Source organism: Geotrypetes seraphini, chromosome 14 (genome assembly GCF_902459505.1).
Source record: "Geotrypetes seraphini chromosome 14, aGeoSer1.1, whole genome shotgun sequence".
NCBI classification, from domain to species: domain Eukaryota; kingdom Metazoa; phylum Chordata; class Amphibia; order Gymnophiona; family Dermophiidae; genus Geotrypetes; species Geotrypetes seraphini.
In genome coordinates, this window is record NC_047097.1 from 69,532,032 (window position 1) to 69,549,782 (window position 17,751).

The 17,751-nt window shown below is 39.9% G+C and overlaps 1 protein-coding gene and 1 long non-coding RNA gene across 3 annotated transcripts in view; one reads left to right on the forward strand and one right to left on the reverse strand.

The window, feature by feature from the left end:
- LOC117348490 overlaps positions 1-17,751 on the reverse strand; it is an 85,023-nt gene that overhangs the window by 66,372 nt on the left and 900 nt on the right. The window contains exons 1-2 of one of the 2 annotated variants that reach the window (XR_004537001.1): positions 15,736-16,579; positions 9,040-9,202 (exon numbers count right to left, since the gene is read on the reverse strand). This is a non-coding gene — a long non-coding RNA (uncharacterized LOC117348490). Of the gene's footprint in view, positions 1-9,039; positions 9,203-15,735; positions 16,580-17,751 lie in introns of those variants that run through there. The other variant, XR_004537000.1, reaches the window with a different exon arrangement.
- The window catches only part of NR2F2 (nuclear receptor subfamily 2 group F member 2), a 30,983-nt gene continuing 28,223 nt past the window's right edge, over positions 14,992-17,751 (forward strand). Inside the window, exon 1 of the mRNA XM_033920697.1 lies at positions 14,992-15,269. Coding sequence (XP_033776588.1) covers positions 15,227-15,269 — 43 coding nt within the window. The 5' untranslated portion in view covers positions 14,992-15,226. The remainder of the gene's footprint in view (positions 15,270-17,751) is intronic.

The following is a 17,751-nucleotide window of genomic DNA, read 5'->3' on the forward strand; positions in this document are numbered from 1 at the left end:
CAATATCCTTCCCCCTTATGTCTCTCTCCCCTTTCCCTGCACACTAATTCCATGAGCATCTGACTCCTTTCTTTCCCTCCAACCCAATTCCATCCAGTATCCTTCCCCCTCTCCTTTCCTTGCACACCAATTTCATCAGCATCTGCCCCCTTTCTCTCCTTCCACCACCCTTCCATACCACCCTGACCCACTTTCTCTCCCTCCACCACCCTTCTATGCTCCTCTCTCCCTCCAAAACAGCAAGGTCCCGCGATGACTGCTTCTGCTGCCTCTGCTCCGGAAGAGGTAAGTGACATTAAGGGAGTGGGCCGGCAGATGCAGGGAGTTGAGGCAAGGTCCCACGATGACTGCGGCTGCCGGTCCACCCCCTCCAACGTCACTTACATTTTCCAGAGTAGAGGCGGTAGATGGCAGTCATCGCGGGTCTTTCCTGCACTTCATCGCAGCTTCCGACTGCTTCAGAATAAGTACGCCAGCTGCACTGAGGTGCAGGTGCCGTTTAGAGCAGCACGGGAGGTTCTATACCCGGCCGGCTGGCTGTGCACCCCCCTAGGACTGGCACCCGGAGCGGTCCGCATCCCCCCCACCCTTGGTACACCACTGGTTCTATGCAGTTCACAAAAGATAAAGGATCTACAAAATAAGTGGAATAAAGAAAATATATCTAACTTCCAAAAGATTTAATAAAAAGATAGGTGTATAAAGCACATCTAAATTGTTGATAGGTGTCGGAGGATGCAATTAAATGATTCAAATCCTTGTCCCAAGAAGCTGCTTGAAAGGACAAAAGACGCTGATGAAATCTCTTAGATTTACAGCCCTTAACGGACAGGAACGCAAATAGCGCATGAGATTTCCTGAAGCATTTTGAAATAGTAAAGAGAAATGAGTTCAAAAGATATTCACGTATTAAACCAGCATATGCCTTAAAGCAGATACATCCAAACATGTTTGGCCATACTTCTGTCACACAAGGACACGTGTACAGCACAGCAGTAGCAACAACTTTTTAAACATGGAGAACAAGGCACACTTTACCCCCCCCCTCCCCTCATTCAAAGCCATAGAATGCAAAAAAGTATATGACGGACTATTAGAAACCCAAGCAGCAAGACTAGACCACCACCTCTCCAATCTGATGACCACAATGCCCAACTACAAAACCTTCATGAAAGAATTGAAAATCATGCTATTCAAGAAATTTGTCAATTGATCTAACTACACCTTCTCGATTCCCCAGATCCTAATGCATTTTCCAACTACAAAGAGACCTGAACAAACTGAGTGAGTGGGCAGAAAAATGGCAGATGAGCTTCAATGTAGAGAAATGTAAAGTTATGCACGTAGGGAAAGGGAACCCAGTGTATAACTATACGCTGGGAGGGATGGTACTGGGGGAAGGCAACCTAGAAAAGGACTTGGTGGTATTGGTGGATAAAACAATGAAGCCGGCGGCACAATGCGCAGCGGCCTCAAAGAAGGTGAACAGGATGTTGGGCATTATCAAAAAAAGTATCACTACCAGAACGAAGGAAGTTATCCTGCCACTATATCGGGCGATGGTGCGCCCGCATCTGGAATACTGCATCCAGTACTGGTCGCCGTTCCTAAAGAAGGATATGGCAATGCTCGAGAGGGTCCAGAAAAGAGCAACAAGGATGATAAAGGGCTTGGAAAACCTTTCATATGCTGAAAGGCAAGAGAAGCTGGGGCTCTTTTCCCTGGAAAAGTGGGGACTTAGAGGGGACATGATAGAGACTTATAAGATCATGAAAGGCATAGAGAAGGTGGAGAGGGACAGATTCTTCAGACTAGCGGGGACAACAAAAACAAGAGGGCATTCAGAAAAATTGAAAGGAGACAGATCCAGAACGAATGCTAGGAAGTTCTTCTTTACTCAGAGGGTGGTAGACACCTGGAATGCACTTCCAGAAGGGGTGATAGGACAGAGTACGATATTGGGCTTCAAAAAGCGATTGGATGATTTCCTGAAGGAGAAGGGGATTGAAGAGTATAGATAGAGGGTTACTATACAGGATAATAAATGATTAGGGAATAAGAAGTTTAGGTAAAGGATCACTTATAGGTCTTGGACCTGGGGGGCCGCTTTGGGAGCGGACTGCTGGGCATGATGGAACCCTGGTCTGACCCGGCAGAAGCTTCCCTGGGAGAACAGCATAGATAAAGAAATAATTGTACAAGTTTCTTTGATTGTCCATTTCTCCTAGCAATCGCAGCTGAGTCCCATAGCCTACTTGTTGCCTGATGCCCAAGAGCCGAACCATCAGACACAGTCCTTGTTGCCCTAGAGATGATCACCAATCTGGTATGGCTTTATTTTTGCCTTGTGTTCACCACTGAGAATGGATTGAATCTGAGAAACTTTTAGTCTGGCCCCTCAACCAAGACCCTGTCTGGTTTGGGATACCCTCATGGTACCTACAGTACCATCAGCATTGCTCTTGGTCTCACTGGACGGTTCCCCTCCCCACATCAAGGTAGTGGTCCACAAGGGGAAATTTCAAATTCAGACAGACTGGCGTTAGAACATACCACCCACAATATCGCCATAATCAAAACCAACATTGAGGCACAAGAATTAAAAATAAAAAAAATTTGGAAGCATTAATAAAGGATGAAGACCTGACAATAAAACTGGCAAGACTCTGGAACAAGCCGTGACAGGCTATCCCTACTGTTGTAGGAACTTTAGGCAGCATTACACCAAGCCTAGACAAATTTCTACAAAACCTTGACTTTTCAGTTGTGACAACAGTGGTCCTAGAGAATACAGTTTTGCTCAGTTCAACAAGCAGTGGCGTAGCAAGGGTGGGAGGTGCCTGGGACTGTGGCGCCCCCGACCTCTTCTCAGTCCCCCGCTCCTTCCCTGGTCCCGCAACCAGGAAGTGACATCAGAGGAAGAGCTGAGGCCAGTGTGAGCAGCAGGTTGGAGCTGCTTCCCGTGCTGGCGAAGCGATAGAGGTATGGGGGTGGGAAGTGAAGGTGCGCACACAGTGGAGGGGGTGTGGGAAGGAGCGGGAAGCGTAGAGGGACAATCTGCTCCCTCCTCCCTTTACTATTCCACTGGGTTCAAGCTACATGTTACCAAGATACCTGGATAATTCCTAAGCTTAAGAACATAAGAATAGCCTTACTGGGTCAGACCAATGGTCCATCAAGCCCAGTAAGCCAGTGGTCTCAAACTCAAACCCATTGCAAGGCCACATTTTGGATTTGTAGGTACTCGGAGGACCTAAAAAAAAAAAAAAAGAGTTAAAGAAATGACAATTTTGCATGAGGTCAAACTTTATAGTTTATAAATCTTTCCTTTTGGCTAAGTCTTAATAATAATATTGTCATTTATAGCTAAAGAGACATATGATCAAGAAACTGTTTTATTTTACTTTGGTGATTATGATAAAACATACTGAGGGCCTCAAAATAGTACCTGGCGGGCCGCATGTGGCCCCCGGACCACGAGTTTGAGCACACTGCAGTAAGCTGTTCTCACGGCGGCCAATCCAGGTCCCTAGTACCTGGCCAAAACCCAAGGAGTAGCAACATTCCAGAATCTCAAAGAGTAACAAAAGATTCTAGAACCCCAAAGATCCTCAAGATTCCAGGCAGAATCTCAAAGAAGAACAAGATTCCGGAACCCCAAAGAGTAGCAACATTCCAGAATCTCAAAGAGTAACAAAAGATTCTAGAACCCCAAAGAGTATCAAGATTCTGGAACTCCAAAGAGTAGCAACATTCCATGCTACTGATCCAGGGCAAGCAGTGGCTTCCCCCAAGTCTTTCTCAATAACAGACTATGGACTTTTCCTCCAGGAACTTGTCCAGACCTTTCTTAAAACCAGCTACACCATTCGCTCTCACCACAACCTCTGGCAATGCTCAAATTCTCCAGTGATACCAGACAAATCTTTGTTTTCTGTGCTTTGTATAACAATGTCAAATGTGTGGGCCCCATGAAGAACACTGTTCCCCTACAATGAGGAAGAGAGGATGGTGAGTTAAAGGAGGAGCGAGGGGATAAGAAGTCCCTCTACCTACGAATAAAGTCTGGTCTCATTGTAGTCCTAGTTAGGACCGGTTTCCAATTAGACTGGAAGCTCAAAAACATATTTTCAAATGTATCATGTGAAATTTTACAGACGCGTCTTCCCACAGCTGTCCAACAAGGTATAAATGGTCGATGAGGTTCTAATAGCTCATTCTGGGTTAATTATACTGTAGAAAGTGTACGCCATGATGTACGGATTTTATTTTGTATTGCACTAAAAAGTATTCTTTTGATAAGAAACGGTGACAAAAAAATAATAGCCTATCTTTCAGGTGAGATGTTGCTTTTAGGCACCTTATTATTCAGTTCAGGATGGAAGGTGTGTGTGCCTATTTAAAAAAAGAAATTTTCTGATTGCAGATAACTGCTCGGTGTGATTTAGTTTAGAATGATAGTGATGGGGTTGATAACTGAGCAGTCATCGGTCATTCATCTTCTGCTGGGAGGAATTTACAGCAAAAGGATGTTTTCCCAACTCTGACAAGTCTTATTAATCTTGTTCAGGCACATTTCAATAGGTGTCTCCATCTGTGTCCAGAATCTAAACGCCCGGGCGTCTGCAAGGAGTCAAAGACACCCTCCATTTGGGTTGCAAAAGTCAAAGTCTAATACCAAAGATAGTTTTTTTAAAATATATATATTTTTTACCTAATTCTCCCTCGTCTTGTCTGTTTTCTACTCAAGCACGATATCATTTTCCCCAGGGAGACTGTGGAAAAAGATTGAGCTTCTCAAACAAATAGCAACCTAAAACTTTTTCCTATCACAGCACCGAACTCACCTGCAGTCCAACTATAGGTTAACCTGTTCAGCCTTTTCACTAGGCAAAATATACCGTACCTGGTGAGACTTTTCATACAGGCGGAACGTGTGAAGGCAAATGAAACGCAAAACAGGCTTTCAAAGGTTTCAAAAGTATTAATCGCTAAGCTTTGTATTTTCTTTAGAAAGAATTAGAAACAAATTCAGTACCAGGCATCCTACATATCGATATGTTCTGATCAGGATTATGGATTCTAGATCTCCTTTTTCCCGTCTGCTTTTGACTTTTAGGCACAAAGGTGTGAGCAGGTGATGGGAGAAAGCGGTGAGAAGAGAGAAATCACTGCATCCCAGCTTCCCTCTGCCTCTTTAGAAACAGATGGCTTGTAAAACTGAAATGCCATATTGGCATCAATTATCTAGATTTGTATTTCATGCAGGAAAGGTCGCAAGATGGGGACTTTTGGGGTTGGTTGGTTTTCTTATGGCATCCTCGTATTGGAGTGTGGTGTATATTTTCTAGGGTAATGCTGTGTTCTGAGGGTTTTTAAACATGTTCATTGATAGTTTGGAATTCCTTACATCACAAGGTGCGCTGACTTGGTAAAAAAAAAAAAAAAAAAAAAAGCAAAAACAAAGAAGTATTCAAATGTGATAACAGCTAACAAGTAAAATGTTCTGATACAACGCGCAGAACTATAGGAGCAAAAAAAACATCATTCTAAAGTCCGTGCCTCTGGTATTTTTTTTCTCCTCAAGCGCTGTAAAACTATCGTGCCAATCATATTATAAATATATAAATGACCTTTTTGTAGGTGGCAGGTTTAGATGTCTCATATTAATAACTTGTTATCCAAGACAAATTAAGTCCTTATGTGTCAGAAGCACTCGGCACTGGATTACCTACAAGACAAGTATTTATTGAATAAATGTTGGATTCAATTTCGTTTTAATGTGACTGATTGTATACTTCAGTCCTTTAGAATGAGGTAAAAACAGCCTAACCTATAAACGCATTGCAACATTACACCTTCCTTGTCTATTACCATTATCCTCTGTTTAAACGCAAGGAGAGGAAAGTCTCTCTCTCTCTCTCTCTCTCCAGCAACAAGAGATAGAAAAAGGCTGGCATTCTGCCTAAAGAGAAATCATTGAAACAAATTAATCCTACGGCCGGTTAAATTGACATGGTAATCCATCATCAAGGTAGGCAAACTCTGAAAGCAATCTAGAATCTGCGACGAACCCCCTCCCCTCCTTCTTCCCACCACCGTCACCCCAACCCCTGAAGACAGCTTTTAAAAATGAAACTCATAAAAGTTTAGGGAACAGGTTGGTTGGTGTTTTTTTTTTTCTTTTCTTGTTTCTGAAATAAATATGCCTTAAGCGTTCTATTTAATCTCTGCAGCCACGTGCTAAAGTTTGTAATATAACTTCACTGGTTTGAAAATATTTCTGTGTATTGCAAGTTCCATCAAATTGAGGTTGACTAATTGCTTTTAATGTCATTTTAAAAACATCAGATTATAATTTAGTCAAGTCAACGTTTTCAGATGATGGAGCTCTGAATTGTTCAAAGCCTTATTGGGGGGAGGGGGAGGGGGGACAGCACAGATCTTGTCGGAGGCTAAGCAAACCTAAAACAAAGGTTCTCCCAAATGATTAAATGGTATAGTAAACCCCTTTGCAAAAATCCCTATTATCATAACTTCTCTTTATGATTCACGAATAGCTAAATTAGACATGATTTCATTCACATTCCTTTTCAATTTCTAATTGTTCTTATGTGAAACAAATCATTTTTTTACCGTCTAGGTCAGTTAATCTAAATGCTAAATATTTCCTCTTTTTTTTTCTTTTTTTGTAGTTTGCCAAAGTTTACCAAGACATTTTTTCATATTGTGAACTTATTGCATATATCAAGAATGTGCAAAAAAAAAAAAAAAAAAAAAGTCAGAACTTAACATGGAAAAAACAAACACCCAGAATGTCAATGCAAAAGGTAATGTTTTTGATAATAGAAACCATGCCAAGGAACTGTCCCATTTTAATTAACTTTGCACTGAGTTTCTTTTTATTTCCATAAAGAAAACTCTTTCAACCTCGATTAACATGTAAGAAACAAAATAAGGGTTTGGTATGTTAATCATTTTTCCGGGAGGTAGTGAGGAGGGACATCTTCCTACCAAAGCAGAAGCTAACACCTACAAGGTATGATCTTGGTGTCAGGGTCTGAAATATTGGTAGGTTTTTGGAATGTATTTAACTTTTTTATTATTATTATATTCTGCATATCCTACAATTCTATGTGGATTACAAACTATTCAGGTACCCTAACTATCCTGGCAGGCTCCCACTCTATCTAATGTACCTGAGGCAGCAGGGATTAAGTGACTTTCCCAGGGTCACAAGGAGCAACGTGGGATTCAAACCTACAACCTCAGGGCGCCAAGGCTGTAGCTCCTCTAACCACTGCACCACACACGCCCACAAAATTTTTAAAATAGCTTGAGATTTTCTCTAACACTCTTTGGTTTTGATGAGAAACCACCTCTGCCTGCATCAAGAAAAGTTTAGTAAAGTTCACCTTGGAGTCCAAAATACAGAGCATAGGAATAAGGTGAGCGTTGCTATGTATTGGTAAGTATCACAGTGACATTAATGCTTCTATTGCTAAACTTTGCTTTTTTTTTTTTTTTTTTTTAAAAGCAAATACGTGTGAGCATATGTGAAAATAAGAATCAGCAGCCAAGTTGGACCTAAAACCCTGTTACTGGACTAACTTTTAGACTTTCTTTGTCAAGTCAGTGAATAAAATAATGCTTATACTATTTAAACTCAATGAGACCGAGACTTAATGAACGCAGGATAACTCTACACAGTTTGGCAAAGATGCATGAAGTTGACACCATAACTCAGGTACTCAAGCATGTTCCCTATCTGTCCCGATGTGCTCACTTTCAATGTACCTGGGTCGTTGATTCTTATTTCAATGTCTATGTTATAAGTCAATTCATTCAGTATCTCATATAAATGAGAGTAAGGTTGCATACGTCCAAAATTGAAAATCTACTAAAAGCAATGCCGAAAAACAAAAAATAGTAGTTCAGATTGATAAGTAGGCATGCATGATTGACAATGTACTATCTTAAAACTGTGTATGAGATTGTGCAGTATTTCTCCCACTGCAAACAAATATTGTAAATTACTTGGACTCTGGTCATTTTGAAGACATAGGACTGACGAGAAAAGTGTCAGTGGGGTTTCACCCCCCCCCCTTAGTTGACGTAGGTCTTCCTGGGGGGGTGTAAAGGTCTACACCTGACACACTTTATTAGTATCATGTCTAGAATGGGTTCCATTTTTCACAGCAGTTAACGGTATCCACCTGCCAGAGTCTGGCTTCCACTATCTGAACGATGTAATCTCATCTCATTTACCCAAGGCAGACATATAGGTCTGTTTTGAATAAAGAGAGTGAAATTTATTGCACAAGAAGTTACTCTTGCCAAACTATTGCAATTTTACATTTCTGTCCTTTGTAAATTAATCCAAACTGCTAATTTCAGAACAAGTGAAGATATAAAATAGCAATAGAAACTTATAGGAATAGCCCTTTTTTTATGAAGCATCCTAATTTTTATTCTGTTCTCCTAGTGAAGGCACCAGGGTCCAAAATAATCTATCTTGAATTTACAGAGAGGCATTACAATATTAGTCTAATGGCATTAAAAATCTTTGGGGGAGATACAATTTATTTTATTTTTTTTTCATTTTACTGCCTGGCACAAGCTTTGGCAAACGGAAACTGAGTCTTCGTGCAATATGTATGTCTTCTCTTTTTAGCCTAAAAAGATTTGGACACATCAGTACTGGTTTTTTTTTGTTTTTTTTTCTTTCGCTCAAATGCAAGTGTATCTGTTTCAAAAACTTTACATTAAAGGCCTCTTTTAATTGATTCCTGAAGTAGAAAATTAACAATGTGATATTTTCAGCTGGAATGTAGAGCATGCAATTTCATATCCTAAGAGGTCAGCTGTTTTGCATATTTCTATTGCCCCCTGGTTCCATAACTACATATTACAACTGAAAGTAATGATATATCATTAAAACAGGGCTTGAGCCAAATGATCTTTTTGGATACTTTGGAATTTGCGTGCACTACTCAACAGATAGACAGTGTAATCAATACAAAATGTATTTTACAATACCTTGGGAAAATAACTTCCAGCCATGTAGAACTGAATTTCAAGTGCTATCATTGGCTTTGTATCAGCTCTTCAGAGCAGCACTTCTAGAAAGGTCATCGTTCAGAATGGTTAGACAACTGATCTGTTCTGCAGGCAACAGCAGCTCGCACGCGTCATCATCTCTCTGTTTAAAAAATATGAAACCGTGAACTTTTAAGTTTGCTGCAAGGAATTTAGTTAAGGAAATCAAGACAAAAAGTAGCTAGGCTGTCAAGAATCGCTTCCGAAGCCAAAAATATTGGGACCCTGGTCCCCACCCCAGTCCTTTGCAGTTATGTAAAAAAGCATACACACCTATAATCGAATACTAAAGCATTAATTTTGTGTGTGTGTGTGTTTTTTTTTTAAAAACCCAGATTATTATGGACAATACTTGACAGAAAACAAAAGAAGGAGAAAGTGGTAGTTTAAATAGACCGAAGTTGGCATTTTCTAAATATTCCAGCGCTGGCTTTTATCCGCTTCAGCTCCTTCTTTGTAGATTAGCCCCGTTAACCTCTCTATCTGTGCTGAACCGGGAAGGGTTAATCAAATCAAGATCCTACCGGCTCCAAAGGTCACACTCTCCCTATCTGCAAGCTGAAGAATAAGGTGAAAAGGTTAGAGGTCCTGAGCACACACTCTGTCACCTGAACATACCAGGGGAGGAGGGGGGGGGGGGGGGGGGGGGGGGAGGGGGAGATGCTGAAAAGTTCTCAGCCCAACTTCCTAAATTCCCAGTGCTATTTTGCCACTGGAGCTGAAAAGAGGGTTGTCTTATGTCCTTAATTTGCACAAATGAAATTTTATGGGGTTGTTTGGTTTGGTTTTTACATTGTTTCAAGTCATTGATTGAACCATATCCACTGTCATTCTCCTCGGTTGGGCTGAGAATTTATCAGCACTCCTTGGTATTTCGTTAATCCACTGGGATTATTAAAACATGACTGCAGTTCTTGAAAACTGTTAATTAGTCTTCTTCTTTTTTTTTTTTTTTTTTTTTAAATCATACTAGCTTCCTGATTCACTTGTGTTCATGCAGGAAGACCTAAGCTTGTGCCAGTAGGTGCACATTTAAAAAAAAAAATAAAATTGCTAATTCAGCTTTTTTCTTTGTTAATAATCAGAAAGATTAGTGAAACATTGGGTCCAAAACTGTTCAAAGATGCGAAAGAACATGTTCCCATTTAAATTAGCGGCCGGTTGATGATTCACAGCTGTTTTGTACCCTCAACCTTTTACTAGAAAAATAAAAAGACCCATTTTCAGATCGATGCTGTTCCTAAATTCAACTTTTAAAATACCTTTTTATCGCCAACCACCAGACAGGGCATCACAATAAATGCCTATAAGAAAGCTTCTTTTTAGACATAAATTAGGCTCAAATCAACATATTTATCTTTTTTTTTTTTCTTTCGGTTCAGAAAAAAATATGACTCCACTTGTTTTTTTGAACATTTTCAAAAATATTTTCAATGTTTAATAATTCTAATAACAGCTCTGAAGACCAGTTCAAGGTCGCAAGATCTGTCCTATTGAAACCTTGGGGGGGGGGGAGGGGGGAGCAACAAGTTTGGCCCGCAGTGGATCAGGGTCTTTGCTGTGAAGTACCACAGCTTTCCCAAATATGCACCTTCCTGGAGCATTCCTCGAAATATATTGCCCCAAATTGTCTAAGAGACAATGCAGTGATTTAAACATGCCAACTCGACCAAGGAAGGTTCAAGTTTAGGATCCCAGAACAGGCTTTCCCAATGCCCCGACCGCTTCCTGACCCCCGAAATTAGCAAATCTGATTGATTCCCTTAACTGGTGGAACTGGGGTGTGACAGTGCAACAGGACAAACTGTCGAACAGCAGGCTGAAAAACAGACTGATTTTAAGTTCAGATTTTCTGTCTTGAAGGAAGTAAATAGGTTGGAGTCGTCTCATGTGTTTCTTTGTTTTAATCCTTGACTTGTGTTTCTGAACCTACCTTAGCTAAACCGGTCTTTTCAACTTCAGATGAAAGACATCTCACATCCACTTGTCTCTAATTTGTCATTGTCTTTTGAATGCTATACAGATTTTAAAGGCATACACCACTTTGTAGTTCTTTTATTATGTTATATAGGTTTTAAAGACACACAGAAGTTTATATTCCTGTTATTACATGGTTTTTATCAGATATCATACCTCATGGGTTACCTGCTGTTCTACATACTCTATTCACTCTTTATATAACATTAGGGGATCCTTTTACTAAGCTGCCATAGAGGATTTAGCGCGCGTGCTAGACGCTAACGCCAGCATTGAGCTGGCGTTAGTTCTAGCCCTGTAGCGCGGGTTCAGCGCGCGCTACAAATGCTATCACAGATTTTTCTCTTCGTGCTAACTCCCTCCACTCTCACATTGCTCTTTCTTACCATTCTTTCTGCGTCTGTGTCTGGCTCAAGCTCATATTGCGCTGGCTCTGGCACAATGGTTCCTCCCTTCCAAACGCTTGCGTTTTCTCCCGGTATAACCAAATCCATGAATTTTCACGGCCTGTTTTCGTCACTACTGAGTCATCTAATCACTGACTATCGATTTCCCTAACTCTTTCCCTGCGGCTGAAGGCACATCTTAAAACACTCCAACCTGGCGTGTGCTCTTTGCTTTCTACACACTAATAAAATGATTTCTCCTTCCCTCTCTGCTCTCGGGAGAAAATCATTCAGGTCCCGACTATTTGTATGTGTGATCGGTAAATATTTTGTATGGTGACATCTTCAGCGTCAGGCTTGATCAATACCCAGCCCAACAGGAGGGTGCTTTTGTCCAAGAGGAGACTTCCTTAGGATAGTTGCATTCATGTTTTCCCACTTATAAGCTCCGAGTTGTCTTCAAATATAGCTAGTCGAGATCTATAGATAAGTACAATCTTGATAATAATCAGCATTTTTCTATAGAAAGCAAAACCTGTCAGTCTCTCTCTCTCTCTCCCTCCCCCCCTCCCCATCCCTTCTTTCTTTCTCTTTCCTTCATATCCTTGTGGTCTTAGGTCTTAAATAATTTATTCTGGCATGTTTGATTATCTGATATTCTTCTGTTCTTCCCGTTAAAGGGAGGGAGTTTTGATATAACTAGAAATATGTTCCGTCTTGAAATGAAATCATATTCGTAAACCCTTCCCAATCCCTCAAATCTTGCTTTATATACAGCATAATATATTGGGACTATTTTTGTATAGGTACTTGGTATATGGGGAAAGCACGTTCACACCCTCCAGAACCTTTTGACTCAGTAAAGGGTGGAAATTTGCTTATAAAACGTTTAAGCCAGCTGTGAATGCAAGGAAACATCTCTTTGATGGTGCAATAAAGGTAAAAACAACAACAAAAAACCCCAACCTTACAACGTTAAGCATTGTTTTGTGACCTAGGCTGTCCTTTAATCCACAAAATCGCCTGTTTCATGGTATCTCTATTCAACTTGTTTGGAGAAAGTTAAAACAACTTAAGATACTAACCTGAAAAACTTAGAAGTAGGTAGTATGCACCTGTTCAGTCGTCTTATTTCGACGACTTTCTCTGTTATAACTGGTGTTCGACAGAGTAGAAAGTGAAAAAAACCAAAAGAAAACAAAACCCAAAGGCCAAATCGCGGCCTTTGTAAACATATAAAGGTATTTTCCCCCCAAATTGCTTGCTGACGTGCTAACATGGAGAACATACCTGTATACTAACTTCAGCTTAATTGGCTTGTCTTAACTGTCCATATAAAACAGTTTAATTAGGGTGTTTTCTGCTCTTTTTTTGGGGGGGGGGGGAGGGGGACCTATCCGTAGTGTTTATTGTATTTAGCTGGAATACAGGCAGAAAATGTTGCACAAGTTTTTTGGTTGAAAGAGCACCTATGTGTCCATTGAAAAGCGTTGATCCGAAAAGACAGGGAGGCCACCTAATGTCGACTTGAAGCGACCCTCTCTGTCCCTTTCACACCATTCACAAACCCCCCATTCCATCTAAGACAAAGCCCAGTATCTGAAGCATTCTTCAGGAAAGAAGCTCGCCTTGCCAGCAAAGAACCCTTTTAAAGTTCCTCGGTACTGATCGTCCTTCTTCAATTTCTACTATTACTGGGGGGTTTTGTTGGGTTTTTTTTTTGTTGTTGTTTTTTTAAGCGACATCTTTTTATTGAACTTGCACGTTTTGTACAATTCAGTTGAGATCGGTGGGTAATGGCGGTTATTAGTTTTCAGCCTGGTTTCAATCTGGACATTCGCAGGCGTTTCATGTTAGGATAGGCTTCACCTTTGACCCAGGAGATCAGAGTTGCAGCTATCACTACAACTTGGGCCAAAGTTTAAAAAACCTTAGCTGAAGAACTCTGAACTCTTTCCCGATTCTACTTCAGACAATTGTGGGTAAACCCAGAGAAGAGAAAATATACCTTGTTCTAATATATTGAGGAAAGCCCTGGCTGCCTCTCTTTCTTGTTCTCATGTTGCATTTTGTACTTTATTGCATTCTGATGCAAATTGAATTTTATTTTTCTGCTTTTCATGCCTAGCCCACTAAAACTGCAAAAGAGGAAGTCTAAAAATATATTGGCATGATACTAGAAAGTTTATAAGGACGTATCAAGAAATAATCATGATGATTTTCAGTCAATGTGAAAACCTCAATATATACCACATGCCTTGCTCATCATTCCGTAATAATTACTACCCAACTGGTTCAGAATTTTGCAAAGTCAGTACCCCTTTGGCAATGCATAAAAAAATAATAATTTATCTCATGCTAAGGGATGTCTCTACCTACTATAGATAACTGATTAGACTATAAACAATGGAAACTTTGTTGAACACCACATTTATGGTATTAATGGATAGTGAAAAGATTTACACTTCTTCTGATCAATATAGTGAGTTATTTTCTTCAAAGTATATAATTACAGTGACTTCATAGTTTTTCATTATTGTTTGAGGTGACAAGATCCATTTGTAATTTCCATTAGCCAGTAAATATGTAATTAACATTCAGTGCTGTGTTTAACTTAATTTCTATTAAAGGCAAAGACAGTAGAGGAATGTTCGTTCCATTTGTCAAGTTTGACATACGTCTTACCATAACAGTTTCTTAAAATAAAAGGTCCGTGTTTCGCCATTATTCTTTTCTTAAAACGAAAAAGAACCCATTAGTTAAAACTGCATTGAGCTGCCAAAGTGCAGTATAATTTATCCAAAATTCTCTTAGGCTATCAGTTTTTCATTCATCAGCTTTTTTTATGGGAGGGGGGAGGAGTATGAAATAATAATTAGATATTCAAGAGCATCCTAAAAATCAACGTGATTCTCCATGTATAAAGTTAAAGGGTAGTGTTTGTGAAGGCAAAGCCATCAAGGGATTCCTGGTAAGAAAAGATTAGGCAAAAGGGGGTTCTGATCTCCGAGCAATAAAATCCTTTTTTTTTTTTTTTTTTATGGAAACAAAATATAACACACGGAATCTTGAGATGCATAAGCCAGGCAATTTTCGAGATGACCAACCAAAGTGTTTCTCCTTAAAGCACAATGATTTAGCTCCAGCCACTCCAAAGTATTGGCATTGTTAGATTTGTCCAAGGTTCTTGCCCGTGCAGTCCCCAGTTGGTGGGTCCTTCTCTGTGCATGGTATAATTTCATACATCTGTCTCACAACTCATTAAGTTAAGGATTTTTTTTTTTTTTTCCAATTGGACGGGTGTTTTAAGTCCCGTCTATCCCAGCCCCAAACAAGAAGGTGTAACAATACAACCCTTCCTTCTAAGGAATAGGATGAGAGGCAAGGATCACTCCAGGCGTCTCTTACCTTCGGTTTAGGGATTTTCTTGAAGGCGAGGCTTTCATTCCTGAGAAGCTGTGGGCAAGCTCTCTGAAACCCAGTACATTTAAAGTTATATAGTGACAAGTTTCTCAAAGACTGAAAGCCAAATAATACATGGAAAGCACTTCCCTTTAGACTGGAGATATTTCTTTCACCTTTCCTCTTTTCCCTGAAGGCAATTGCCTACTTTTTTTTTTTTCCTCTCTATCAGTTTGCACAGTCGCTTAAATAAACAACGAAAGGAGATTCTCTTTTCTTTACCAAAGATACATCTTTCAAGAGGCAAACAAAGCTTTATTGCACCTGCCATACTAAAAGGGGTATTCCAGTTTAGAGAGAAGATGCAGGCGATTTGGGACGCGGAGCAAGGCAAATATGTTTTTGGTATGTGTGCTTATAATTATATATTTTCTGTTTTATCTCGTCTCCTAACTGTGCTTTTTTTTTTTTTGTCGTTCCGCCCTAGTCTTAATGCATTTGCATATTTAAATTACTCTCTCTACTACTCATTGACTCGATTCAAATGCATCCATTACCGTTCAGTTCTCATAACACCATTTAACTATCCGTTAGCAAAATTGCAATTCGGAACCTACTAAAAAAAAAAAAAAAAATCCGATCGCAGCTATTTATTAAGTTAATCGGTTCCGAACCGGGAAAAAAAAAGACGATTTTTCTTCTACTGTGTTATTAATCTTTAGTAAGTGGAATAAATTAAAATTTAATGTTAGATTGCAAAGCTACACTTTCTTCTTTGACTGCAAGGTTTGGCTAAGTTGCTAGTGGGAAATGCATGTCAGCAGAAAACAATGAGCCTAGATAGTGTGATAATAAGAATAAGGATACTCACCGGGGGATCGTCTGGCAGAAAGGTGGCTTTCCGTTTTCAAAGAAATCGGTATCTTTTCGCTCGTGGTGGACGACGCGTAGATCTTAGGAGCGAAGCGACGCTCGGACGACGAAAAGCACTCAGGCATCGTTACAATACCACCACGGAAGCCCAGCCATCGTTCTTCCATAGCTGGGGGGGTGGGGGCGAGAGTGTAAACTTTCTAGTCCGTTTTGCCAAAGCCCGAGCCAATTAATCGAAATCCTTAGGAATTAATCGCGTTAAAATGTGCCGAAGTTTCTTTCTTACATGCCTACGTGCTCCAAAAGTCTTTCCCTTTAAGAGCGCCTTCTCTTTTAAAGTTGAGGGTTTTTTTTTTTAAAAGGCAGAGAAGAGCCTTACACTAGGGGGCAGACAGATACTGTACTTGCTCCACTCCTGAGCATTTTTCCTTCACAGCATATGGTCTGATTTACCACTGTAAATTTTTCAGAGGACCTAACTCTGACGGCCCCTGGTGATTTTCAAAGTACCACAAGCCAGTGGTTAAAAATTGCATTGACTTGGAAGTTCAGAGGCACACAATAGGGGCCACTTTCGCTATTCATGGCGCTTCAGTGTCACGGAGGAGAAAACCACACACATGTTATATTCAGGGACAAGAGGGATTCCATGAATTCATTTAGACGTAACTGGTTTCCTCTGAGTTCTGAGTTAAACTCGGTATTTGTCCGACGCTGTGTTCACTTTGCAAGTTAATCTATAAAGAATGAGGGGGACCAATGTGAAACTTTCAGCCGAAACAACGCGCTCCTTTCCACACATCTGAACAATAACAGAATGTCTCGACTACATTCTCCATTTCTGGGAGATGATTCTGGAAGACCTGAGTGAATTTTAAACGCAACCTAGTTTTGTAAAACAGTCATATTCGCTCTTACGCCTTGTGTAATTCTCTGGGATGGACTTTACAAAACCTTTGTGATTTGTTTTTATCTCTGTAATGTATATCTTACTTAGTCTACTAGTCCAGTGTCTACTTTCCAAAAAGCCCCTTTCCCTCTGCATACGACTTTTAAATTCACAGTTGATCATACAGTTGCACTTAAGAATATAATTCAAGTCAGGCTGATATTGCAGAAATATTGCCGTTTTCAAGAACATGAACATATAATAAACTATTCTTGGTTCTTCGTTTTTATCTTTGACAATCATATAAATCCCCAGTTTTCTAATATTGTGTATTAAAAACTCAGTTTATCGTCGCCAAAGAGAAAATAAATTGTGTTTTCACTCACTCACTCTCACACACACATATATATATATATATTTTAATTGTAACTATATGTAAGCTTTTGGTAACTTGCATTCATTTTATATAGGGCATGTGAATAGGTTAAATTGATGAGAAACCCTTCTACTGCATCTTAGTTTCATGACATATATATGACATAAGATCTTTTCATGGATAGGAATAGAAACACTTCTCTCACACAATTTAGCCTGTATTGCCCCTATTATAAATCTTCCTTTTGTGTAGAAATGATCTACACTGTGCTTCATTTTTTCCCCAAATACGGACATTTTATAATGTGTGTATCTTAGGGCAATAACATACAATGACTTTGGCTCTTTCCCTAATTCACATAATGATTTGAGCTTGTTGCTTCTCAGGTTTCTTCCCACGCAGCAAAGCAACAGCTTCCAGGTAGCCTCGCGCTAATTTCGTGTGAAAAAAAGAGCACAAAAAAGTGCAATTTCAGATTCTGTCAACCGATATATGTGCAGGGATGACTGTTCTAATATGGTGAATCTCTCTGTCTTTGAATAATCTTTATCTACGCCTTTAGCTCTGTTTTCATTGACTTCATCTGAAACAACGTCTACATTTGCGCCAAATGTTTGGAACGCTTGTTCGGTTTTTCTTATTTTGCTCTAGGTGACATTTGTGATTTGGGTTTGCAAGCCTGAGAATCCAGACATGCTTTGCTCAAATAATACCGCCATATTAGCTATAGGTGTTCCCGTGGATGGCTT